The sequence below is a fragment of the Bidens hawaiensis genome, unplaced genomic scaffold (assembly GCF_021521415.1).
Source record: "Bidens hawaiensis isolate Kalapana, Puna unplaced genomic scaffold, B.hawaiensis_p1.1 tig00002236_1, whole genome shotgun sequence".
Classification (NCBI taxonomy): Eukaryota; Viridiplantae; Streptophyta; class Magnoliopsida; order Asterales; family Asteraceae; genus Bidens; species Bidens hawaiensis.
Genome location: NW_027491119.1, coordinates 1,180,270 through 1,206,943, shown reverse-complemented (window position 1 = coordinate 1,206,943; position 26,674 = coordinate 1,180,270). Strand labels below are relative to the sequence as shown.

Sequence of the window (26,674 nt, the reverse complement as noted above, 5' to 3'; positions counted from 1 at the left end):
TACCACAACCACCACCATGTTTATTACAAATAAAAATAAACAAACATTATACATACACAAAAATTATTCCGAAAACGTATAAATACCCGTATCATTCATCACCGTATTTAACAAAAACCACCCAATATTATACACACCAACCCACATTGGACAATACAAACAAGAACTCAATAATAACAACCGTTATCGCGTTAGCAGGCCGTGTGTGAAGTCTCCTTCACGTATAAACTTTTTACCAGCATTTTACTTGGCTGCCGCCTTTGTCTTAAGCGGACTAGCAACGGCCTTTGGGTTAACCGGCTTCTTAGCAGCAGCTGCTGCGGTTCTTTCAGCAATTCTCCTTTGTCGTTCGGCTGCTAGCTCTTCCACCCTCCTTCGAGCCTCGTCTTCCTGTTTCAATAAAAAAAGAAAATTAGAAGCAAGAGACCATACCCTTTTTGCCTAAAGACATGCATATAAAGGCCTGAATATACATGAAAAATATTATTTTTATAGCAAGAAACCATATATATATATATACATACATATATATATATATAATATTGCACTTCTAAATGAAGGGCCTAAAGATTCAAGATCCTTGTGGGCTTGGGGAGTAGTGTGTTCACGGTGGGTCAAGCTGCCTTAAAAGCCGCTTCATGCAAAGTGATCAACACGTGAAAGCGTGCACTGACAACCAACACGTGTTTATTCCTTGTGCATTTGATACGCTTGGGTTCCTCGCGCCTGAAGCAGTGGAGTTACTTAACCGAGTTCAACGCGTTATGCATAGTAATGTTATGACTCCAAGATCAACTAATGTAGTTTATAAAAGACTTGGTTTTGCAATCCGAAAGGGGCTAGCGGTGCAGCTTGTTGCTGGGGCCTTCTATTTCGATGTAATTTAAATAGTTTAAGGTTGGCTAAATATATATATTTTTTTTCCTACTAAAAAAAGTGTCATCTCTATAACAAGAAAACCATAAGGTTCTCACTTCTCACACTTTGAAACTAAAAGTCAAACTTGTATTTGACAAGGTTAAGATTGATATTCAGTATAGGCCATATTTTACTTGTCAATGTCTTGTGCAGTCGTGCCCACCTGGAAAAGGGTCATCTTTATAAAATTTTAAAACCAAAAGTAACTTGTTTGACATTCAAAGTCAAGTCAAACTTGTATTTGACAAAATTAAAATTGCTATTCAATCATTGACAATTTGGCTCTAATTATTTTAGTATTTACGCTACGTAAAGTTGGTTTATGATATAACAATTGGTTTCGCTTTGAAGATTAGATACGTTTGTATTAAAGTTATAACTAAAACTAACTCCTTTGACACTCGAAGTTAAGTCAAAACACTTCCGTACCTGTTCTCTTTTGCTCTTGGGAACCACAGATCGGCTCACAAAAGGCAGCCTCTTGTCAGTTGGGAGAGATCTTGACAAAGGCCGAGGCTTTACCACTTTCTTTGTTTTAGGTTTGACCGGGGACTCTTCGGTTTGTTCTTTTGTCTCAACCGGGGCCGGCTTGGGTTCAGACTTTGTGAACTGAGCCTCGGTCCCATAGTCGATTTCCGGGGTCCACGAGGACCTAACCGATGGCTCGACCCCCGAATCACCCGAAACCATCAAATAGAGATCATCTGGCTCATAGAACCCGCTTTTCGCAGCCTGGCTTGACTCGTTGGCATCGGGTTTGTTAACACTCTCGACAATGCTGACGTCAGTTGACCGCCATTGTGAATCATATGCAACCGTTGTTTGCGGTTGTACCATGAAAGAATCATCAATGGGCACACTCTTTTTGTTCGTTTCGGATGAAAAAACGTCGCCTTTCATTGAAGCATAGTCATCGATAAACGTTGACTTTTCGGTTTGACCTTCAGAGTTCTTGACCACAAACCAATCTCCATCCCTTTTGTTTCTAATCATTGACGATTCCGATCCAAGATCCCGGAAACTCGTCATTCCACCGGTTCCCTCACCAAATCCACGCGAAACCACCAGATCAGCATCCGACGAATCTCTACCCTTCATCCTAAAAGTCTCACCATTTTCAAAATCATGAGAGTTGACTTTTCTTGACTCGTCAAATCCATTTCTATCAAGAACCACAAACGAGTCGTTGACTCTCGCTTTCGGTTGACTTTTCACATAACTTTCAGAGCCCACATCCATAGCATCATTTCGAGCCGAGAAATGATCATCTTGAACATCATCTTTCAAGAGCAGATTTTGAAATGCATCCCAGTTTTCATTTCGTTTTCCCGACTCATTATCCAAGTCAGCGTCTTTCTTCTTCTTTTCGTGTGACTTCGACGACTTATTATGGTGTTTAACCAAAGACTCAAGAACACCATCAACTTCATCTTCAGTGGAATCATCACTACCTCCATCCGAGTTCTTCCTATTGGAAGTAATATAATTAATGTTTCGGATAACAACCGTTTTCGAAGACTTCTTTTTGCTTTTCTTACTCGACTTTTCATGCTTCGAGATAGTACCCGAATCACTAACCGAATCAGACTCACCGTCTTCATTGCTTTCATCATCTTCTTCCTCTGAAGAGTCTGGTAACGGAGACTTTGACTTCTTTTTTGATGATGATCGATGATGTCGTCCGTGACCAGAATCATCAACGGGCCAGTTCATATGAGGTGGATAATATGGAGGCATACCGGGGTATGGATACGGGTAACGTGGACCAAAGTTGTACATGTATTGAGGCATCTGGTTTGGCCATGGCATCTGCATTGGGACATTTGAAGGAGTAGACGGTGTCTGATCTGTGTTATCTACAAAAAAAAAAAAAAATGTAAGAAACCTTGTGTGTGGTCAAAATAAGTAATAACTCAAACACAAAATTCACAAAAATATGCTTATTCTAGTAATTATATTATGATAATTATTTAAAATTTCAAAAGGGTACAAGTCAAATCATACGGGTTTGACCTGCCAACAACTTTCTTGTAAATTCTATAAATTTTCATAAATAATTAACCTATTACATACTATTATATTAATTATCAACTTTTCTTTTGTAAAACAATTTTAGAGGTTGTAAACATATTAATATGGCACGAGTGACTTTTAAACGTTAGACCGTTACTCACACATAAACCGGTAAAAGTACTTACTTTTGTCACCTTCTGGATTCTCGAAGTTGAGATCGTTATTTAGAGTTGAAGCATTACTTTCGGTTGCAATTAATAATCCAGAGGTACCGGTGTAAGCTAACTCTGAAGGGGGATATGCAGCAGCCATTGCTGCTAATTCATCCATCCATAGACCATCATTGTGCTTCTTCTTGCATAAATCTCTAAATTCTATGCATGCTTCCCTATATTAAAAAAAAAAAAAAAATTAACTTGAGCATCTAAACATTAAGGTTTATAACTTGGATTGTTAAAAAAAATAAAAAATTAAGCCTTCTTCATTCTAGTGTACAAAAACATATAAATACCAATCCCGTCTTATGTTAACAGAAAAGTTTCAGACTTTGCAAAGAGTATTAAAATCATAATGCAAAAGAAGTAAAGATATATATATATTTATGAAAATCTTGAACTTAAAGCTAGTCATTATGATGTCAAAAGTCAAAATGTACCTTAAACGTGACGCTCCAAACTGATCAGCAAACAATATTAGATCGTTCATGTTTTCGGTTTCAAATCCAGCCACAAGTGCACGGTGATAAGCCATTGCTTGTTCTTTCCGAAGCATTGCTTTTCGCGTCTCCAATAACCGTTGAAGCTGAATCCTGTTGATTTGCAGTTGACAAAAGTCAACCTTAGTTATATGGATACTAAAAAAATTGTTATTAAATCTTTCATAAGAAAGCTCGATTTACTTGGAATTTTCTTCTTGTCCATTATCACCAGCTTCTCCGGTTTTGATCTATTACACAAGATATAAATTAGATACAAACATATTTGAATCCCCATGTTTCAATAACATAGACATAGTTGACTTTTTAAGGTCAAACAAGTCAAGTACAGGATAATAAAAGGATATGGTTGTATTAAGATCTAAATATCTAATTTCAATCAATCATGCCCAGTAAAATCCCACCGACAGCAAAGCTATAAGTAGGGTCTGGGGAGGGTGGGATGTAGGCACACCGTACCTCTATCCAAAGGAATAGAGAGGTGGCTTCCAGAGAGACCCTCGGCTCTAAGTACATGTGAATGAAGCAAAATAAAGGAAATCAAAGTTTAACAGTTATATAAAAACTACTACTAATTATAATAATATTAATAATAAGATCACAGTTTAACAGCTATATAAAAGCTAATAATAATTATAATAATAATGACTATTGGTTTTTATTGGTCCCAAGTATTTCATTTTTGCCGGCGCTGGTCCCAACTATCACTTTAACTGCCAACGGTCCCAACTCACACGTGTGTCTGCCACCAGTCCACGACTAACCGAGTACTAACTCCGTTATGTTTTAGATGACGTGTCCATCCTATGTGTTAAAAAACCTTGACGTGGCTGCCTGCGTGTATATTAATAACAAAAAACCCTTCTCCTCCTTGAATATATAATAATATCAGCAGATGACAATCGATCGATATCTCCAATCGATCGAGAACCCAATCGATCAAGAACAACCCAATCGATCGTCTACCGCTCACGCTCCGGCGGCTTACTCGACGTCCAAGACGACATCGAAGCGTTAAAAGCCTTCGAAGGATCCTACTGGAAGTCTTTATTCGATTCACGCATCGGCAAGACCACTTGGCCATACGGGTCGGGTGTCTGGTCCAAAAAAAAATGGGTCTTGCCCGAGATCGATTCCGACGATATCGTATCGGCTTTCGAAGGTAATTCGAATATGTTCTGGGCCGAAAGGTTTGGGAAACAGCATTTGGGTATGAATGATTTGTGGGTTAAGCATTGCGGGATTAGTCACACGGGTAGTTTTAAGGATTTGGGTATGACTGTGTTAGTTAGTCAGGTTAATCGTTTGCGTAAAATGAACCGGCCCGTTGTCGGGGTGGGCTGCGCGTCGACCGGGGACACGTCGGCCGCGTTGTCGGCCTACTGCGCGTCCGCAGGTATTCCGAGTATTGTTTTCTTGCCTGCGAACAAGATTTCCATGGCGCAGTTGGTTTAGTCGATTGCGAATGGGGCGTTTGTGTTGAGTCTTGATACGGATTTCGATGGGTGTATGCAGTTGGTTAGGGAGGTTACGTCTGAGTTACCGATTTATTTAGCGAATTCGTTGAATAGTTTGAGGTTAGAGGGGCAAAAGACTGCTGCGATCGAGATCTTGCAGCAGTTTGACTGGCAGGTGCCGGATTGGGTTATTGTTCCCGGGGGTAATTTGGGGAATATTTACGCGTTTTATAAAGGGTTTCATATGTGTAAAGAGTTGGGGTTGGTTGATAGGATTCCGAGGCTCGTGTGTGCGCAGGCTGCTGGGGTTGTTCTTGATCGATTGGGTTCTCGATCGATTGAAGATATCGATTTGGGGATTTGTATTAAATTGTCATCTGCTGATATTATTATATATTCAAGGAGGAGAAGGGTTTTTTGTTATTAATATACACGCAGACAGCCACGTCAAGGTTTTTTAACACGTAGGATGGACACGTCATCTAAAACATAACGGAGTTAGTACTCGGTTAGTCGTGGACTGGTGGCAGACACATGTGTGAAAGTTGGGACCGTTGGCAGTTAAAGTGATAGTTGGGACCAGCGCCGGCAAAAATGAAATACTTGGGACCAATAAAAACCAATAGTCCTAATAATAATAATAATATATGTAAGGGAAATACCATTATGGTATGTGACCTAAATAAGTTAAGTCTAAGCCCTAAGGTATTCAATTCTCTCTAAAAATCCTTAACTTTAATTCTACTTCTCCACGAATTCCTATCCTCAACCATGTCCTCGGAGAGGTTTAGGTCTATCAAATCATGCCTAATCCTCTCATCCCAAGTCAATTTCAGTAGTCCTCTACCCCTCCTCCCCTCTATAGTAATGTTTTCTACGGATCTAACAGGATTCGTCGTCTGTCTTCTCTTTACATGTCCAAACCATCTCAATCTCCACTCTCTTATCTTGTCTGCTATGTTCGCCACCCCTAATCTCTCGCGAAACACACCGTTTCTTATTCGGTCTAGCCTTGTGTGCCCACACATCCAACGTAGCATTCTCATTTCTGCTACCTCCATCTTCCGCACTTGTGCCTTCTTGATGGCCCAACAATCTGTTCCATATAGCATTGCAGGTCTAACTGCCACCCTATAGAATTTTCCCTTTAGTTTAGTCGGGAAACTCTTGTCGCACAATATACCTGTGGCTGCTTTCCATCTACACCATCCAACCTGAACTCGGTGGGTCACATCACTGTCTAATTCCCCATCGCTCTGTACAAATGATCCTAAGTACTTGAACTTCGTTACCTGCGGGACCACCTGCCCTTCAATTGTGATCTGTGCGTCTTCATTGTCGTTTATCCCACCAAAATCACAGTGGAGGTACTCCGTCTTAGATCGGCTAATCTTTAAACCTTTTGTCTCTAAGGTTGTTCGCCACTCCTCAAGCCTCATGTTTAGATCTTGTTTTTTCTCAGCAAGTAACACAATATCGTCTGCGAACATCATGCACCACGGGAGAGTCCCCTGAATCGACTTTGACAACTCATCCAAGACTACTGCAAAAAGAAACGGGCTCAACGCTGACCCCTGGTGAAGACCTACCTCTACAGGAAAGAAATCAGTATCCCGCACTGGCGCACGGACACTTGTTTCACTCCTGGTATATAAAGTTAATTACACTATATTTATTATTTTAATTTTACCTTTTTTTCTTTTTAAAATAAATATATAAAGTTTATATTTTTATGTTTGACCACCAAATGTTTGACCTGATTTGTGTAAAAAAGTACCTTGGAGATATCAGTAGACTTCTTAGTGCTTCCATCAGATGATAAGCTTCCAGCTAACAAATCAATACCAATGTGAGACAACAAATAAACACGAGTAGTTTCGAGAGTTGACTTTTTGACGTTTGAGCAATACCTTCACCAACTTGTTCCTCGCTGTCATTAACAGAATTCTCGATTTGTAAAATTTCTCGTTCTAATCTTATAAACCTCTCAAGAACTTCAGGCGAGTTTATGAACCGCACAAGCCTGCAAATATCAACCGATTAGTGCCAAGATTCTCTTACTTTGTTATGACTCATGTGAGCAAAAAGGAATCTAGTAGTATAGTGAACTTTGCTTTCTAATGAGGCAAGCATTTGAAAAGGCTTTCAATCAATAAAGCATGCCTTGTAATGAAGGTATATTGGGCTCATGGACCACTTGATTCTAATTCTTATTTAAATTGAGCCATTTTGCATGGTATACAACTATACATATATATATATATGTATGTATGTATGTCGTACTAACATAGTGGGACCCACTTCAGTTTTTGAAGTTCATAAAACTATAAAAGTTTAAACATTTTAAGTATAAAGTAGAGGTGTCAAAATGGGTGCGTTAGGTAACGGGTTCAAATGAAAATGCGTAAATTCTTTTGGTAATGTCGATCCCGAACACTTTTTTCACAAAACGGGTTGAATCTTTATATATAATTAGTGTGTCAAATATGATTAACAAAGTTATATTATTTCAATAATAACTTTCTGAATGAAATGATTTAGGAGGTTTATGCATTAAAATTACGCTTTGGTTGACCTCAGATTTGTTTGACCCATTAAAGATTAAATATTACCCAAGTTGACCCGTTCACAAGTAAAGTGTGTTGAAGACATCTCCATGTTAAAGCCATAAACTTTAAACCCCGTCTGCAGATTTTCTGGTTCAGTTACTATAAAGAAAGTCTTTTTATTTAACAATTTCACATCTTGATAACAATGTCTGATGTGGATTAATGATTACTTAATCTTTATATTATTCATTACTGATGTGATATTTTATCCATATATCAAATCATGAATGGAATGAAGCAAAGTAAAGTATGGATTATACCTTTGGAAAGTGGATTTGGTGAACCAAAACGCATTAGTGGTTGGTGGACGAAGAGTGATCGAATAACCCCCTTTTGAAATTTGGTCTTTAAACGATTTCAAGTGTGATATGAAAGGTTCCACTAATCCAGATGCTAATTTCTCTTTGGTTTTCCCGGAACATAGCAAAAGATCACATCTACAAGACGGTTACAACAAGAACAAAGAAAACTTAAATTAGCACATTCAGATTCGTATCCGAAATCGGTTATTTTAGTTATTTACACTATTAAATTTGTTCAAGATCTCTATTTTTAGCTTTTTGTAGTTTTACACATTAAATGCTCAAGGGTCATGCAAATTTGGTTAGATGCAATCTTTAGAAATTGTGAAATGAATAACAAATATCCAAATCGGTAGATTTGATATTATTCCCAAAATGGTTAAATTGTTGAATAATTTTATCGCAATCAATGAATACTTAAAAAACAAACCATTCAACAAGAACAATTAAATACTCGGATTACAATCAAATGTGAGAGAAGCCCAAATGGTCAAGCTTTTTAGAAACTTAAACAAGAATAAATAAAGCCACATTCAACTTAACTGAAAGCATATCAAAAGATCAAACATATCAAGAATTCTTACAATATAGAAACACCCAACTCATAATAACTGAAATCAACCCGGAAAAAATCAAATCTTTCGAGAATAAACCCAACTCATATCAATCCAAAAGGTCAAATCTTTCAAGAATTTCAGCAAGAACAAAGAGAACCCAACTCATAACAACTGAAATCAATCCAAAAATCAAACTTTTATAAAATTCAACAAAAACAGAGAATACCCAACTCATAATAACTGAAATCAATCCAAAAGATCAAATCTTTTACCAAGAACAAAGAAACCCAACTTAAAGTAACTTAATTTAATCCAAAAAATCAAATCTTTCAACAATTTCACCAAGAACAAACAAAATCAATCCAAAAGATCAAATCTTTCAAGAATTTCAACAAGAACAAACAAAACCCAACTCAAAATAAAAGAAATCAATCCAAAAAATAATTTTTTTAAAGAATTTAAACAAGAACAAACAAAACCCAACTCATAACAACTGAAATCAATCCAAAAAATCAATCTTTTAAAGAATTTCAACAAGAACAAACAAAACCCAACTCATAATAACTTAAATCAATCCAAAATATCAATGTTTCAACAATTTCACCAAGAACAAACAAGGCCCAACTCATAATAACTGAAATCAATCCAAAAGATCAATTTTTTATACAAATTCAACAAGAACAAACAAAACCCAACTCATAATAACTGAAATCAATCCAAAAAATCAATCTTTTAAAGAATTTCAACAAGAACAAACAAAACCCAATTCACAACAACTGATATCAATCCAAAAGATCATTTTTCTAAATAATTTCACCAAGAACAAACAAAACCCAACTCATAATAACTAAAATCAATCCAAAAGATCAATTTTTTATACAAATTCAACAAGAACAAACAAAACCCAACTCATAATAACCGAAATCAATCCAAAAAATCAATCTTTTAAAGAATTTCAACAAGAACAAACAAAACCCAATTCACAACAACTGATATCAATCCAAAAGATCATTTTTTTAAATAATTTCACCAAGAACAAACAAAACCCAACTCATAATAACTAAAATCAATCCAAAAGATCAATTTTTTATACAAATTCAACAAGAACAAACAAAACCCAACTCATAAGAACTGAAATCAATCCAAAAGATCAAACCTTTAACCAAGAACAACACTTAAAGCAACTAATATCACATCAAACAGAGCCAAAAGATCCAGAACCAGGACAGAAACCGGTACCTTGTTCTAGTTGGAGTAAGCTGAAACAGAGCATATTCAAGATGTGTGAATGGATCCATACTGCAAATAAGAAGATGTGTGAAGAATGAATGAATGAATGTGTGGAAATTAAGAAGAATGAGTGTTGTGGTGGAATAACATGGGGTTCATTAACAGATCTGTGAAGATTGCAGAGTGTGTTTTAGTAAGACAGGCAGCAGGAAATGATGAGGTATTGCACATGCATCAGAGAGAGAGATAGGTAATGTAATGCTGAATGAAAGAAAGAGAGTGAGGTTGAAGATTGGAGATTAATATTATCACATGTGGGATCACATACATACACTCAACCACTTTGTCCCCACCTCTCTCTCCCTGCCTTGATATTCTTTTTTTATTATTATTTTCTTTAAACGCTGTATTTCTTAAACTTTTTTATTATTATTTTCTTTAAACGCTGTATTTCTCAAACTCGAAGAGTTGTGTTGTCATATTCTGGTCAGATTAGGGGGCTATTTTGTAGCCTTTTAATAGTTATTAAGAGACTACTTCTTAATGGTTCATAAACTCTTAATGGTTAAAAGATAATTAAGTCCCTCTTAACCATTAAGAGGTTATGAGTCATTAATAGGTAGCCTTTTAATGAATGTTAAGAGGCTACCAAACAGCCCATATGTTATCTTAACTGGGCTCATGCTGACTTCAAAGTTTGGCTTGGGTGTTCCCCTAGGAAACCATACCATCGGCTGCCACTTGACAGTCGTTGTGCCACCTAAGGTTGTTCATGACTCGAGACAGGGTGGTTTCGAACTTGAAATTAGACGAGGCAGCTCAGCAGGGCTTCAGCTCGATTTTGAAGTTAAACGAGCCTAAGAACAGGGGCCATGAACTAAGCCGAGCTTGGGTTGATTTTGGCATGGTTGCAAAAATAAGTCAACTCAGCTCAAGTTATTTTAAATCAGGTTTTTTTAGTTAGTTTTATTCGAGCTTTTATCAAGCAAGCCACAATACAGAGTTTCGAGCCGCGAGATTTTTGAACAGCCTAGTGCTCTATGGCATAAGTGGGACGAAAACCATACCGTTAGCTGCCACTTGACAGTCGTTGTGCCACCTAAGGCTGTTCGTGACTCGAGACATGGTGGTTTCGAGCTCGAAATTAGACGAGGCAGCTCAGCTAGGCTCCAGCTCAATTTGAAGTTAAACGAGCCTAAGATCGAGCCATGGCCCGAGCCAAGCTTGGGCCGATTTTAGGTTGGTTACGAAAATAAGCCAACACAGCTCAAGTTGTTTCAAATCAAGTTTTTTTAGCTAGTTTTATTCGAGCTTTTATCGAGCGAGTCGTGAGATTTTTAAATGGCCGTAGTACCACCACAAGAGTATAATAACTCTCTGCATAACACAAAGTGAGACGAAAACCCGGGTGGGCTCAGAATCCGATTTAACAACCTCACAAAGTCTAGCTTTAATCCTTTATTGTCATAATACATTGAGAAACCCGATTCTTCTGCTATTTAAGACCACATGTGAGTTTCTCTCTCTCTCTCCCTTGATGCTTTGTTATTATCGGGGAATGAAAATAATGCACATAACACCTGCTTGTTGTTCATTAAAGACGTCTTAATTAAAAAAGATTTAGATTTTAATATTCTTTTAACTCACACTGGATCAGGATTATTGTACCGTTGGGTTGGATGCATGATTTATTAATTGATTACACTAATTATAATAATATGGGCATTTGTTAATTGTTACTATAGGTTTCAAACTATCAAGGTTGTATATTTTTATATAATTGTGTGTAACAATCAAGGTTATGATAACATTAGTTGGTGATTTGGTTTAGTTGTTTAAGTGGCGGATCTAGAAGAATACTCCATGGGTAACCCAAAAAGCAAATTTAGATGTAAAGGCGTCAATTTTTGTTTTTTCTTTTTTGGTGGGGGGAGGGGGGTTGAGTTGTCGATTTATCCCTAAATGTTAAAAAAAAAATTCGGACTGGTTCAGATCACACAATGAAAAGATAAAATCCAATTAACTTTCAACTAAAACACTAGTCTATGAGTTTTCGTAGCAATACTTTTGCATTCACATGTGTATGCCAAAAACATTTTATCAAATATCTTATCTTATGCTTACTTTTTCGTATATTCGTCGTTAATTGGTTTACGTTAATAACAAACATTTATGATAATTAAACCTTTTTTACCTTTTTGAGTAATGATTATTGGTATTCTAAAAATATGATAAATACTTATTATTATGTTTTTTTTCATAAAATAGTTGAAAATTTTGTAAATAAATAAAAATGTCATCAAAATTAGAAAAACAAATGAACTAAATAAAAATCAATAAAACGATACATTACTAAAATAGTAAACTCTTTATTCTTATGCGGAGCCACTTTTATTACTTATAAATAAAAATAATAATTAAATATAATAAATATTATATAAGTTTTGTTATCAAGTTTACTATTTTACTATATGCATTTTAAACGTTTAGATTTCCAATAAAAGTATTCTCTCTATTAAAATAATCTATTAAAGTAAAGACTTTTCTTTTTTATTTTCTTGAGTTTTTCTCCATTGATATGCATTTTCATGAAGCTCTTACCTGCTTCTGCAACCTTCAATTCCACGACCAAAAAAGAAATCCGGTAATACAAACTTTACAATTCACTTTCTCTTCGTCTCAGGGGTAACCCATACGTAAAACATAGAAGAAAAAAATAAATTTACACTAATTTTGCACCTTACCGACAAGGTTGAGGGGTAACCGGGCTACCCCTCAACCCTCATAGATCCGCCCCTGGTTGTCTTTTATTCTTGTTTAATATAATTAATTGTCATTTTCGGCGTTTAAATTATCATCTTTATATAATATATCATGTTTATATAATTCTTTTAAAAAGATGATCAAAGTGCGCTTTTTAAAACTATTACGTTTTTCTTTGATTGATTTCACATGTCTTTTATACTTTCTTTAAATGTTCATGGTGATATGTCAATGCGTGATAGTAGATGCAACTAAAACACAAAAGCAAATTAATAAAATACTTTAGAATATAAACGGATTTGTTTTTGCTAGAAGTATTATTGTCCACCCCTTTAATGCTACGGACGTTTTAACTTTTAATAACAGATAAAAACATACTAACCAAACATAAAAGTGTTTTGTAGTGTGAGTATTTCATCAAACATACCATCATGTATCTTTAGCTCTTGATTAGGTTTATTATGATTAAAAATATATTAAATAGCATTTAATGATATTATACGTGGCCGGTTACAAATTGGTGTTGTGATGAACATTCAATATGATCATATCCCCTTCTCATAGTTACACGAGTGTTATGCGTGACTAGTTACGCTCCATCAAAGGTCCCGACAACACATAAGAAACATATCACATATGTCCAATTGACTTGAGTTATGTATGTAATATAAAAAGTAAAATGTCGATGCTACAATATTATTCTTTGATTATTTATAGATTCTTCTTATATTTTTTGCAAACTACATTTAATACATAAAAATATATGACGACGTGAAATGGTAATACTTGTTCAAGATCATTGGCGCAACATCATAGTGAGTTAGGGACTCGGGCCTCGCCCCTCCTTTTTTTATAGTAATTTAAACTTATGTGTTTTCGTCCAAAATATTTTATACGTATTGAGCTCCCCCCCCCCCCCGCCCCCTCGAAGCAAGGTTAATGACTTTCAGCGCTTATATGTAAAAGTCCAAGCTTCACCACTGTTCAAGATCAGTGTACACGTAGTGATCTAGCCCAAGAATAGCTGAGTACGATAATTAGTATGTGAGTTATTTATTTAATTGTTATAAGTTAGTTTTTTGTATCTGTCTTTGCTAGTATAGTGGTGATATATTTATGATATTTACACAGATCATCATTGAATAGAATACATTTTCAATCCTAACGCTGATGTTACAAGTTAATTATGAAGTTGTTATCATTCAATGTCGATGGCTACCTTAAAATTAGGCTTTTGAATATCTTTTAAAAATATTGTTTTCGACAAAATGGTCTCCACGGATTAGATTTATTTTATCTTCGGCTTAATGAGAAAATGTTCTAGCAAGATAAATAACGGAATTCTCGAGTAATATATGAGATCTCAACGAAGAAGGCGGCGTGCCTGAAAAGGACATTGATAAAGATGATCGATTGCTAACCATTTAGAGATCAGAAGGATGCCTAAGTTTAATAATATGGATATAAAGAGCTGTAACATATAAATATAAGTTTAAAAGTTAATAATTATATCCAGTGAAAATTTATGTAAATTTCAATACAATTTTATACACTTTGCATATAACATGATAGTAATAAGTAATAACTTACACTAATTAGTTAGGGTCATATTATTTAGATATCATTTATACGACTCGTATGGCTTTACCATATACTGACGCGACACAAAGATGTCAGATCTGCTGTTGGTCAAGCTTTTATGCGAGTCATATGACTCTATATACGACTCTACATGTAGAGTTTTACGACTTGTTTTCATGACATTACAAATTTTCTAAAAAGAGGAAGAGAGCTTGGAAATGCTCCAAACCCCTTTCTTATTATTGGATCATCACAGCAGATCATGATAACAGAAGACGAAAGATTTCGGGTTTGCATGGAGTTAGGAAGAAACAAAAGTCTTGAAGATCTACAATTCAAGAACATGAGGAGAGAGAAAGACGATGATGTACGAGTCGTATAGAATAGGTCAACGACTTATAAAAAACGCTGACTTTCATATCAATTGTATAAAGCTATATGACTTGTATAGGTGAGACCGTTGTATCGATAGTGAGCCTAGTGTCTATATGGACCCTGTGGAGGTAGGGTCCTAAATACCCGGTACGACCTTTTACTTATTGTGTTTTATATTATATTTGTTATATTATTATTGTTTACTAACCAATGCCCAATGGGCTGGGGGGTTGTGGAGGTAACCCCTAACCGGGCCTGGTCCAATACGGTTAGGGTTTCATGATGGTAGCCATGGAGTTCCTATATAAGGGGCCTTCATCTTTCATTGAGGGGATCCCTTCTTGAACACTTGGCCTCCACATATATTTCTGTGTCTGTAAACAAGAGGAAACTCTTAACAGTCACCTCCACTCCCCCCATATTTCTATGGTAGATCTCGAGCTACCGGAGAGGAAGACGAAGTCGTGGTTCGTTCATCTCGAACACCGAGGAACATCGTCTTGGATTAGGTCAGATTCATTTCATGTTTCTTCATTGGCGCCATACGGTTTTAGCTAGATCCACGGTTTTTTACGGTTTTTTCGATTCACTGTGACCTGAAGATGAGTCAGAACCAACAGCCCTCTGCTGCTCAGACAAGATCCCGTCGTACTGAAATTCTGGATGATTCAGTCCATGAAGGACAGGTGTCGGAGGAACTTCGTCGGAGCACCAGAACTCCGGTATTCGAAAACAGGACTGGAGAAGTTCCAAGGTTTGAAGACTTTGCACCTCGCAGGAACACCAGAACCCCGGTCCGGGAAAACCGGGCCGGAGAGTTCCCAAGGCATAAAGTCACTGAGATCCAATGGACCACTCAAACTCCGGTTCTGGAAGACGGAGCCGGAGAATTTCCCAGGTTCGACGGGAACGAAACGAGAACTTATCAGGCCAGATCTGGCAAAAACATTCTCACCCCAGAAGAGTGGTACCAACAAGAGAAACAACGGCTAAAAGAGGAGTATGAGCGAAAAGTAAGGCGAGATCAGGTTCAAGCCAGAACACTGACGTATGACTCGCCATCTCCGTCTCCTCCACCAGCATTCCGACGCACCCAAGATCTAGAGTTGGAAGATAACTCTCGATCAGCTGGTCGGTCGCTTGCAAAAATCCGCGAAAGAAGTCACCACACTCAGCGTACTCTATCTCACAAAAATCTACGAGATACTCGGCAGAAAGAAACGTTTCAAGAAGAGGATTATGCGAGTGATGCCAGCTGGGACTATGGTAGAGAAACATCTAGTCGCCCCAAACCGTTAGTGAAGCATGCTGAATACATTAGCGATGCAGAGAAAGACTTCACCAAACCATACCGACCCGCTACGTTCGCGGAAAAGTCAAAGTTCATCCCGCAAATAGCCACTGCCCCTTTCCCAACAAACATTAAGATCCCAAGAAATTTGGGAAAATACAATGGGATGACTGATCCGAGCGATCATTTGCTGAACTTCACTGTAGTTGGTGGAGTGAGCGGATGGACGCTGCCCTATTGGTGTCATATGTTCGCATTGACACTAACAGGAGCAGCCAGAGAGTGGTTTGAGAAGCTACCAGACGGTCAAATCAAAAGCTGGGATGATTTGGTGGCAAAATTTTCACAGCACTTCAGTCAGTAGATAAGCACACTAGGGACCCGTCAGAGATCCTGAGTGTTGTCCGTCGAGACAATGAATCACTGGAAAGCTTTATCACCAGATTCAACAATGAGAGCTTGAATATTGGTGGAATTAGTGAAGACATGTTATGAGGAGCGTTCCGAGTAAACCCAAAGAGCCCAGAGATGGTCAGATGTTTGACAGGCCGGGATGGCATGCCGCAGACTTGAGACGGAATTATGTCCGCCGCCAAGGTCTTCGCAGCCACGGAAAAATTGTTAGGGCGGGAGACGCCCAAACAGCACACAAGAACTGAGCCGCGGAACCTCAGTCGAAAAAGGAAGAGAAGGGTTCAGCTTGGTCAAGGATACAACCCCCAGAAAGCTCTTCCAAGCAGTTTGACGCCAGATACTGATCGGGCAGAAACAAAAAGATAGAACAGCAGGCAAGTCCGATCGACAACATTGGACACCTTTGAAGAAAACCCCATCCGAAATCTTAACAACGGAGAACATCGAATTTAGAAAGCCTCAACCGCTGAACAAGCAGGTGAACCTGAATCCGAACAAGCACTGCATGTTCCATAAAGATATTGGACATGACACAAATGAGTGCATAAGCCTGAAAAAGAGATCGAGTCCGCCATAAAGTCTGGGAAACGTGACCATCTGCTCAAAAACGTGCGACATGATCCACGGAAGAACGCAACTCCCGCAGACAAAGGTCCCCCGCGAAAGCAGATCAAAGATTTAAATGTGCACATGATCCAGGGGGCCCCCCTCGGAAGTTTAAGCGGATGGAGATGGACGAAGATGAATGGAAAAGCGAACCTGTAGTTTTTCCAAGAGTGAAAGGAGGTCCGCATGAAGCAACCTCTAATCATCACAGCTCTGTTCGGTCACTATCGATCTCAGTACGTCTTCTTCGATTCTGGGAGTACATTTGACATAATGTACGAACAATACTTCGAGCAGTTAGACGATGAAGATAAGGCAAAGTTGAAACCTGTGCACGCCCCAGTCTCCGGGTTTGGATACGAAGTTATGCACCCCAAGAGGGTCATAACATTCCCAATTACGTTAAGTGACGGAACCCATACGAGGACCGAAGATGTCGAATTCCTCGTCCTACCCGCGAGATCAAAACACGACATAATCCTTGGGCAGGAAGCAATTGGCGACTTCAACGCCAATCGTTCCACGGCACCCGGTGCAGTGAGTGTTCCCACGCGAACAGGGATAGCAATTATCCGGGTCAACAAACATTGTTATGCAACATAAGGGTCGAAGCCCGCGAAGGTACCCAAGAAGGCACTACGGACAGAGCCTGAGAAATGTGTTGTCAATCCGGAATACCCGAAACAAACTGTCACAGTCAGGGCAACTATCTCAGAAACAATGCGCATCTTTCTGAAACAGTTGCTAATCAAGAACGCAGATATATTTGCTTGGAAGCCTTCAGATATGACAGGCGTCCCGTGGGAAATTTCAGAACATCGACTGCGGGTCAATCCGGCCTACACACAGATCGTTCAGAAAAGGAGGAAGATGGGGCCTGAACAGACCAAAGCTATGATGAGCAAGTGCAGGAATCATCCGCGAAATTCAGTATCAAACCTGGGTTGCGAACCCCGTGATGGTTCCTAAGAGTAACGGTTCATGGCGGATGTGTATAGACTTCAAAGACTTGAACAAAGCATGTCCAAAAGATTGTTACCCACTTCTAGAAATCGACCTCAAAGTCGACGCGGTCGCGCCTTTCAAATTCAAATGTTTCCTAGACGCCTACAACCTATTTTACTCAATTTTCATAAACGTTTTGGGGACATATGCGTATATAATACTATACATACATATCTATATATACATACATATCTATATATGCATACATATAAAAAATAGCAAACGTGTAATTGTGTGTGATTAATCAAGTCTACTTGTTATGTGCTTATGTGTTATTGTATTCATTCGCTTGACATATCCCCTTGGAGAGGGTTCTCATTCTCATTGACCACCGCCCGATTCGCTTGGCAACGGTCTTATTCTCATTATTTGCTCATAGTTGATTTACCGGCGCCCAATTCGCTTGGCAATGGTTTAGTCGACAACTTACTTGTTTATGGTTTGATTTCATTACCGCATTTATTACGTTTTGCTTATTTATCATATTAACATTATTTTTGTGTCAAAACTTGGTGGTAAACTCACTCAACATATTTGTTAACAAAAACTCCATTTTCTACGCATATGCAGGTTGCCTGAAGATTGAAGCTGGACATGTAGACAAGACCTTAGGATATAATCAAGATAATCGTTATATAAACTCATATTTGTGTATTTGGATTGTTTTGTATATTTGGATAATGTGTGTAATATTTGTAAATAATTAATTAGGTTGGGGTGTGACAGGTACCACCATATACGGATGGCAGCCCGCGATGAAGATAAAACTGCCTTCCGTACGGACCAAGGCACGTTCTGTTACAAAATGATGTCGTTCGGTCTAAAGAACGCGGGTGCCACGTATCAGCGTCTAATGGATAATACCATTCGAGATCAGATCGGGAAGAACTTGGAAGTGTATATGGATGACTTGGTCATCAAGAGTGTGGAAGAAGACCAGATGCTTCAGGATATCGAAGATGTTTTCTCCACCCTGAGAAAAATAAACATGGAACTTAACCCTTCGAAATGCTCATTTGGCATGGAGGAGGGTAAATTTCTCGGAGTAATCGTAACCGGGGAAGGATTCAAAGCAAACCCAGGAAAGGTGCAAGCTATTGCTCGGATGCCTTCCCCATCCTCGTTGAAAGAAGTCCAGACACTGAATGGAAGGTTGGTTGCCTTGAATAGGTTCCTTGCAAACCATACAACCAAGTCCTACCCCTTCGTGTCCACACTGCGGAATTGCCTGAAGAAGGCACATTTCAAATGGACACCAGAAGCAGAACAAGCCTTCCTTGAAGTAAAAAAGTGTCTCATGGACCTTCCAACATTGACTGCACCTCTAGATGGAGAGCCCCTCACTCTATACTTATCCGCTTCGGATATTGCAGTCGGGGCAGTCCTCCTGACGGATCGAAAGACCGTCCAAACGCCAATATACTACGTCAGCAGAACATTAACAGATGCCGAAACTCGTGTAACATTTTGGGTTTTCCGTTCATATTTTGTAATCATTACCTGACCCGGTTCTTAGACGGGTAAATTATCAATAAAAGATTTCCATTTGTTTAATTATTATTTTTAATTATTTAACTATCCAAAATATACAAACCTAACCCTCTATGGCAACTCGTGTTTTTCGGCCCCAATCGCGAAATTAACTTTATAAAAACGATTCTCCGTTAATACACAATCACACCGACACTATAATTATAGAAAACGAATCAAATTGACAGCTAATTAAATCAATGTATACCACGGCTAACTTGGGCTCTAAAACACTATATAAACACAATTATAATACAATTAATCGTGCACACAGCATCCTATCATCCTCGCGACGCTAAACCCTAACCCAATTGTTAAAAACGAAGCTGCTAAGACCTAATTTGGGTCCGAGTCCAAGCTGCGACCTCTGTTCGTCGTTCTCCTCTGTTTCCTTCATCAATTCGAGTAATTGGGTTATGATTATCAATCGTTTATGTCTGCTGAACAATAACCCTAACCTAATTTTAACATACAACAAACGAATCAACGGATTTAACTTCTAGGGTTTTGTAATGGAAATTAGGTACTGGGTGTATCTGGTTATATGTTTTAAAAACTGTTATGAAACGCAAACTAAAGCACCAGCCTGATGGCTGGTGCGTCTCGTGTAAAGCTACTGGAACCGGTCCAGGCACGGGTTCGAACCCCCTGGACGTTTTTTCATATTTGTTTTATTTTTGCTTAAATCTTTGTTTTAATTTTATTATAATCATAATATAAGGTTAAATAAACTTTGTTTTAACGAAATCGAACCTTGAAACTGTTATTTTGGCCATGGCTTCGCATCATAAGTATGTATACATACATACACATAAACATACATATATATGCATATGAAACAAATATTTTTTTATTCATATTTCTCTATTTATTTATTTATTCACATGCACATACAATACTATTAAACAAATATTATTTTAATTATTTATTTAGTCATATCTATTTATTTATGGTACTAAATCGATCTAGTTATATATACGAATTTGATTTTAAGTTAATATATAATGTTATCAATGCTTAATATCGGTTATGTGTTATTATAATTCATTTACTTGAAAATCTGAATATGATATATCACTTATATTAGTTACCTAATAATAATAATAATATTCATAATAATAATAATCTTAAGTATAATAACAATAAATAAGGCATTTATTTATGGTACTAAATCGATCTAGTTATATATACGAATTTGATTTTAAGTTAATATATAATGTTATCAATGCTTAATATCGGTTATGTGTTATTATAATTCATTTACTTGAAAACCTAAACGACTCCCATTTATCAAACTGATTAATTTGCAATAATTACTAATAATATGTCATCGAATCTCAAATCATTATTGGGTCTTTTCCTCATTTATTAATACTATCGTTAAACAATTAGGGCATCCTTGTTGACGTATCTCGAAGGCTTGAACGTGTTCTTTCTCACTATTTATTATTATCTCATGCTCATTTAATCCACACATAAGGTAAGTAATTCACATCCCCCTTTTTACCGTGTTACATTTTGAGGGCGTTATGCGTTAAATCATTTTTCACTACAATTCCACTATTTGCGTTATATGATATTGCTCAATTAGTTGTACGTGCAAATGTGACTATGTGTTTATTTTATGTTTTGGTGGTTGGTATCTCATCCTCATCCTCATAGTATGATCATACGCCGTCGGAGTAGCTCCTTATCCATGGGATTCGAGTGAAAAGACAACTTTTATATTATTGTTATATTGTTGTTATGCTAGTTGTAGTATTACATATTATCGCAAGGAATTGTCATTTTTATATTATATGTATTTAAAAACCGTGATTACTTGCTCAACTTTATGTTGACAAACTATGTATTTTCCCGCATGGCGCAGGTAGCTATATTGGATGAAGAAACAAGGGATTAAAGAGTAGTTGTACCTTAGGATACATGATGAATTAAAGACCATTTATTTCTTTTTATTTAATTATTATGTTTATTTCTATGAGACAATGTTTGTGCTTTTGCGTACTTGAATAATATGAATTTAATAATTTAGATATTGACACATGGATTTATTTTAGTGTCTTTTGAGCTATGATATAATTATGCCGCGCCCCGGCATATTCCGTTGTAGGTTGGGGTGTGACAACTCGGTACTCGATGCTCGAAAAACTTGTTCTAGCACTAGTATACGCGGCGCGAAGGTTAAAAAGGTACTTCCAAGGTCACCCGATACATGTGTTAACTGATTACAAGTTGAAGAACATGCTGACCAAGCCTGAGTTGTCCGGAAGACTTGCCCAAAGTGGGCAATTGAACTAGGCGAACACTCAATCGAGTATAAACCCAGGCCCGCAATCAAAGGACAGGTCTTGTTAGACTTTGTCACAGAAGTACCAACCAGAAAAGTCCAAGAATGCTTGTTCGAGCAGCAACCCCCGACCCCCTCCGACGAAAGTCAATAATGGACTCTGTTCACGAATGGAGCATCAAGCGGGGAGGGATCGGGCGCGGGTTTAAAGCTAGTCAACCCAGAAGGCCAAGAATTCACATATGCCATCAAATTAAACTTCAAAAGCACAAATAATGAAGCTGAATATGAGGCATTTCTGGCAGGGTTGCGGATTGCGAAAAAACTCGGGGTGAAATTTCTGGAAGCTCGGGTCGATTCCATGCTTATTGCAGGACATGTCTCAGGGACGTATGAAGCTAAAAACGACGTCATGGCTTCATATCTGTCCCAGGCTAAAGACCTCATGCAACAGTTCACTTCGTGCAAAGTGGTCCACATTAAAAGAAGTGATAATCGACCCGCGGATGCTCTAAGCAAGTTGGCATCCACCAATTTCGAACACATGGGCAGAGATGTCAGAATCGAGGTTCTGGACACTCTATCTGTCCCGCAACGCCAAGTTCTGGTCATCCAGACCGGAGCAACGACCTGGATGGAACCTATCCGGACTTACTTGTCTTCTAGCGCTCTCCCGGAAGATAAGGCAGAGGCACGAAAGATCCGCCATAAGGCGTTGTGGTATCAAATACACGATGGGATTCTGTTCAGAAAGTCATTCCTTGGCCCACTGCTCAGATGCGTAGACGCAGAAGAATCTAACTACGTCATACGAGAAACACATGAAGACATTTATGGCCTACACGCGGGCCCAAGGATGGTCGTAGCAAAGATAATGAACGCCGGGTATTACTGGCCAGGAATGCACATGGACGCAGTCAAAGAAATCCGGAAGTGCGACGCCTATCAGAGGCATGCGCCCCAAACCTTGAGACCACAAAACCACCTGGTGCCAGTAACCTCGGCGTGGCCTTTCCAGAAGTGGGCCATAGATATCATGGGACCATTCCTAGAGGCGCCTGGACGGATTAAGTTTTTGCTCGTAGCAATTGATTACTTCACCAAGTGGGTAGAAGCCAAACCACTTGCTCATATCACGGCGGCAAACGTCAAAAAATTCCTTTGGGAATACATAATCTGTCGTTTCGGACTTCCCCAGACGATAGTAAGTGATAACGGTACACAGTTTGCTGACAAAACCCTGCAAGAGTGGTTGTCGGAGCTCCACATAAACCAAGTGTTCACATCGGTAGCCCATCCGCAAGCCAATGGGCAGGTGGAGCGAGCAAACAGGAGTATAAAAGAGGGTATAAAAGCACGGTTGGGAACCACACGAGCAGGTTGGGTGGACGAATTTCCTCATGTTCTATGGGCGCATCGAACCAGCAAGAAAACAAGTAACTCAGAAACCCCGTTCAGTTTAACTTGTGGGACGGAAGCAATGATTCCGGCCGAAGTCAGTGTCTCATCCGCACGAATGCTTTTGGTTGCTGATAATGAAAAAGAGCTCCGGTTGAACCTGGACCTCTTAGAAGAAAGAAGAGAGTTGGCGGCCATACGCGAAAGCAAATACAAGAGCCAACTTCAAAAATATTACGATACGCGGGTGAAAATCTGCGAATTCCACAAAGGGGACTACGTCTTTCGCAACAACGAAGCATCAAATGCCGAATTGCCAGGAAAATTAGCACCGACTTGGGAAGGCCCGCCCATACGAAATTGTCTAAATACTGGGAAAGGGTGCATACAAGCTGAAAAATTGGATGATACTCCTATTCCCAGGACTTGGAACGTCGCACAATTGCGAAGGTGTTATATTTAGAAGTTTGAATTTTTGTTTCAGGCCTGCGCGCCCCCTTACTGGCCTGTGTTCCTGCTATTTCGGTCTGCGTACCAAACTTCGTTATTTGAAATGACACTAATACAAATATAGTTGCGCGATTACCCAATTTAAAATGTGTTAGAATATTAGTTCCTGTACGGATAGGCCTGCGTGCCAATACTTATCATAATCCTATATTTTGGATACATGACGGATTTAGCTCACACACATTTATATTGTACTCATACAAGACAATGTAAAATCCATGCCATATATACATTCAAAAAAGAGATTACAGGAACAAGAAAAAAATAATATATACAACAAAATTATTCTTCACGAAGATAGTCGCGGAGCTGGCGAACGCCATCCGCCGCCGCAGCGAAGCTTTGGATAGCGTCCCGGACGGGAAAATGCAGTTGGTCAAAAGCATCCATTTGCGCATCATAAACCCGTAAACCCATACGGCTACGCGCCAAACTTAAAAAGGTTGGGAATCCTCATAAACCCATACGGCTACGCGCCAAACTTAAAGGTTGGGAATCCTCATAAACCCATACTGCCACGCGCCAAACTTAAAGGTTGGGAATCCTCATAAACCCATACTGCCACGCGCCAAACTTAAAGGTTGGGAATCCTCATAAACCCATACGGCTACGCGCCAAACTTAAAGGTTGGGATCCTCATAAACACATACGGCTACACGCCATACTTAAAGGTTGGGAATCCTTATAAACCCATACGGCTATAGCGCCGAATATAAAGGTTGGGAATCCTTATAAACCCATACGGTTCCGCGCTGAATACAAGACTGGACACGCTCCGCTCTGCTCAACACGCCATCATGATTAAAACCTCTTACAACCCGAAGCTAAGTAGAAATATATGCAAAAAAAGTACATTTGGGAAGCACCGGGTCGGAAAAACCGAACAAGCACTCCTAATAAGTCCAGAACTCCACCTAACCGCTTGCACGCCCAGGAGCAGCACTGGACTGGGGGGACTTGTGGAGGTAGGGTCCTAAATACCCGGTACGACCTTTTACTTATTGTGTTTTATATTATATTTGTTATATTATTATTGTTTACTAACCAATGCCCAATGGGCTAGGGGGTTATGGAGGTAACCCCTAATCAGGCCTGGCCCAATACGGTTAGGGTTTCATGATGGTAGCCATGGAGTTTCTGTATAAGGGGCCTTCATCTTTCATTGAGGGGATCCCTTCTTGGACACTTGGCCTCCACATATATTTTTGTGTCTGTAAACAAGAGGAAACTCTTAGCAGTCACCTCCACCCCCCCCCCCCCCCCATATTTCCATGACAGATCTCGAGCTACTGGAGAGGAAGACGAAGACGTGGTTCGTTCATCTCGAACATCATCTTGAATCAGGTCAGATTGATTTTATGTTTCTTCATACCCTTATTTAAAAGTTAAAACTCATCAAAGAGTAGTCATAAAAGATACAATGCATATATTTCTTTTTCAATATTTGGTGGTGAATGTTGCATACAACCGTGATCCAGCTAGATTTTGAAGAAAACAGACCACCCACCAACTTTCTATTAACCATTTATGATGTTATTAAAAGATAGTCTAAGGGGCTTACCACAATGAAGAAAGCTACACATTTGTCATCTTATATCAATATCCAAAATGATATTTATACTCACACCCCTCAGATTTGTTAAATATCTTAAATATAGATAAATGAAACATCCAAAAAGTCTTTTAATTCATCAGATTGTTTTATTTATAAATGAATCATTCTCATATATTTGACCTGAATTCACGGGTATGGGTCTCACCAAACCCAAATAGCTCTTAAACTGGTTATAACATCTCATTATATTAAAAATTAATCTTATCAAATATTTGATATTAAAATCCTATAAGACAGGGACATACTAAAAATTAATATCTTATTTTTTAAAAAAAATATATTAAACAAATTTATAATAAAAAATAAACGGTTCATGGGTATCACCAAACCCAGATAGCTTTTAAACCGGATTATAACATTTCATTCATTTGTGAAACTCTTTTATCATCAAATTATTAACTTCCTTACAATAAATAAAATTAAAATCCAAAAAAATATAAAAACGTTATAAACGAAACATGTAAAATAACACCGTAATACGGGGGATAAAAGCTAGTTTACAAATATAGTGCATAACGATAAAACAATATTAAAGTTAAAGATTGGATAATCATGTAGTTAAATTAAAATAAGAGTGTTAATAGCGAAACACGACTAATTAAACTTTGTTATTATTAGACGAACTATTAGCTCTAAGTATATGTGACAAACCATTATGCCTTTTGAGTTTCTATAGTTGTATTTAAATAAAAAGTATATACTAGTATTTAATTCATACTTTGTATTAGCAATAGTTTCTTTTATCGACTCAAGCCTTCGTTAAAGATAAAGTAATATAGAAATATAGTATCTCTTTGAGTTTGATTTTAATGTCGGCAGAATAAGAAAACATAGGTATGGTCCCATTGGTGTTGCAATTGATATTTTCAAATGCTTTGCAAATTAAATCATTTATAACATTGCCTAGTCTTTTTACTTGTTAAACTAATTTAAAAAAATATTAAAGGATGACATATAGATTGTGATGAAAAAAAAATCATTGATTAAAGGTGTTCTTACTATTATAATTTTACATTATATGCACACTTTAATGGTACTTATATATGTTTTAGAAATCAATATAGATTTGAGCAGATTCAGCCTTTTTTTACATCAGACATGATAAAATTTATAAACTTTATTTAGTTCCTTTATAATCTTCTCCAAATTTGTCCGAACATGCATGCATACATACATACGTACATACATACATACATAAATTAAAGCAAAATAATATTTTTATGGCTTTCAGATTTATTTAATGATGGGATGACTTGATAAAATATATACCTTTTTTTTTCGAACTTCAACAAAAGAAAATTTCATTAAACTAGCAAGACGCTGGAAACACCACAACAAACACCGAAACAAAACACCAACAAAGGAGAAAACCAACCCACTAATTTATAGCCATTACACCCAAAAACGACACCAGCCCTCCCACGTGAGCCTTATTTTCGCTAATATGGCATGCACATACACGACTTAATTAAGAAAAACAAGAAAACGTTTTTAC

General features: G+C 37.9%; 1 protein-coding gene and 1 pseudogene across 1 annotated transcript; one reads left to right on the top strand and one right to left on the bottom strand.

The window, feature by feature from the left end:
• On the bottom strand, nucleotides 1-9,896 carry LOC143612729 (COP1-interacting protein 7-like). Its single transcript, XM_077086643.1, has 9 exons — nucleotides 9,811-9,896; nucleotides 7,973-8,149; nucleotides 7,014-7,126; nucleotides 6,881-6,933; nucleotides 3,830-3,876; nucleotides 3,587-3,739; nucleotides 3,117-3,319; nucleotides 1,348-2,774; nucleotides 1-390 (listed from the first exon to the last, which is right to left on the bottom strand). Exons 1-9 carry the CDS (start codon nucleotides 9,867-9,869, stop codon nucleotides 244-246), a joined length of 2,379 nt encoding a protein of 792 aa, XP_076942758.1. The 5' UTR covers nucleotides 9,870-9,896; the 3' UTR covers nucleotides 1-243.
• LOC143612550 (threonine synthase, chloroplastic-like) lies at nucleotides 4,032-6,863 on the top strand (annotated as a pseudogene).
• Nucleotides 9,897-26,674: the final 16,778 nt, after the last annotated feature.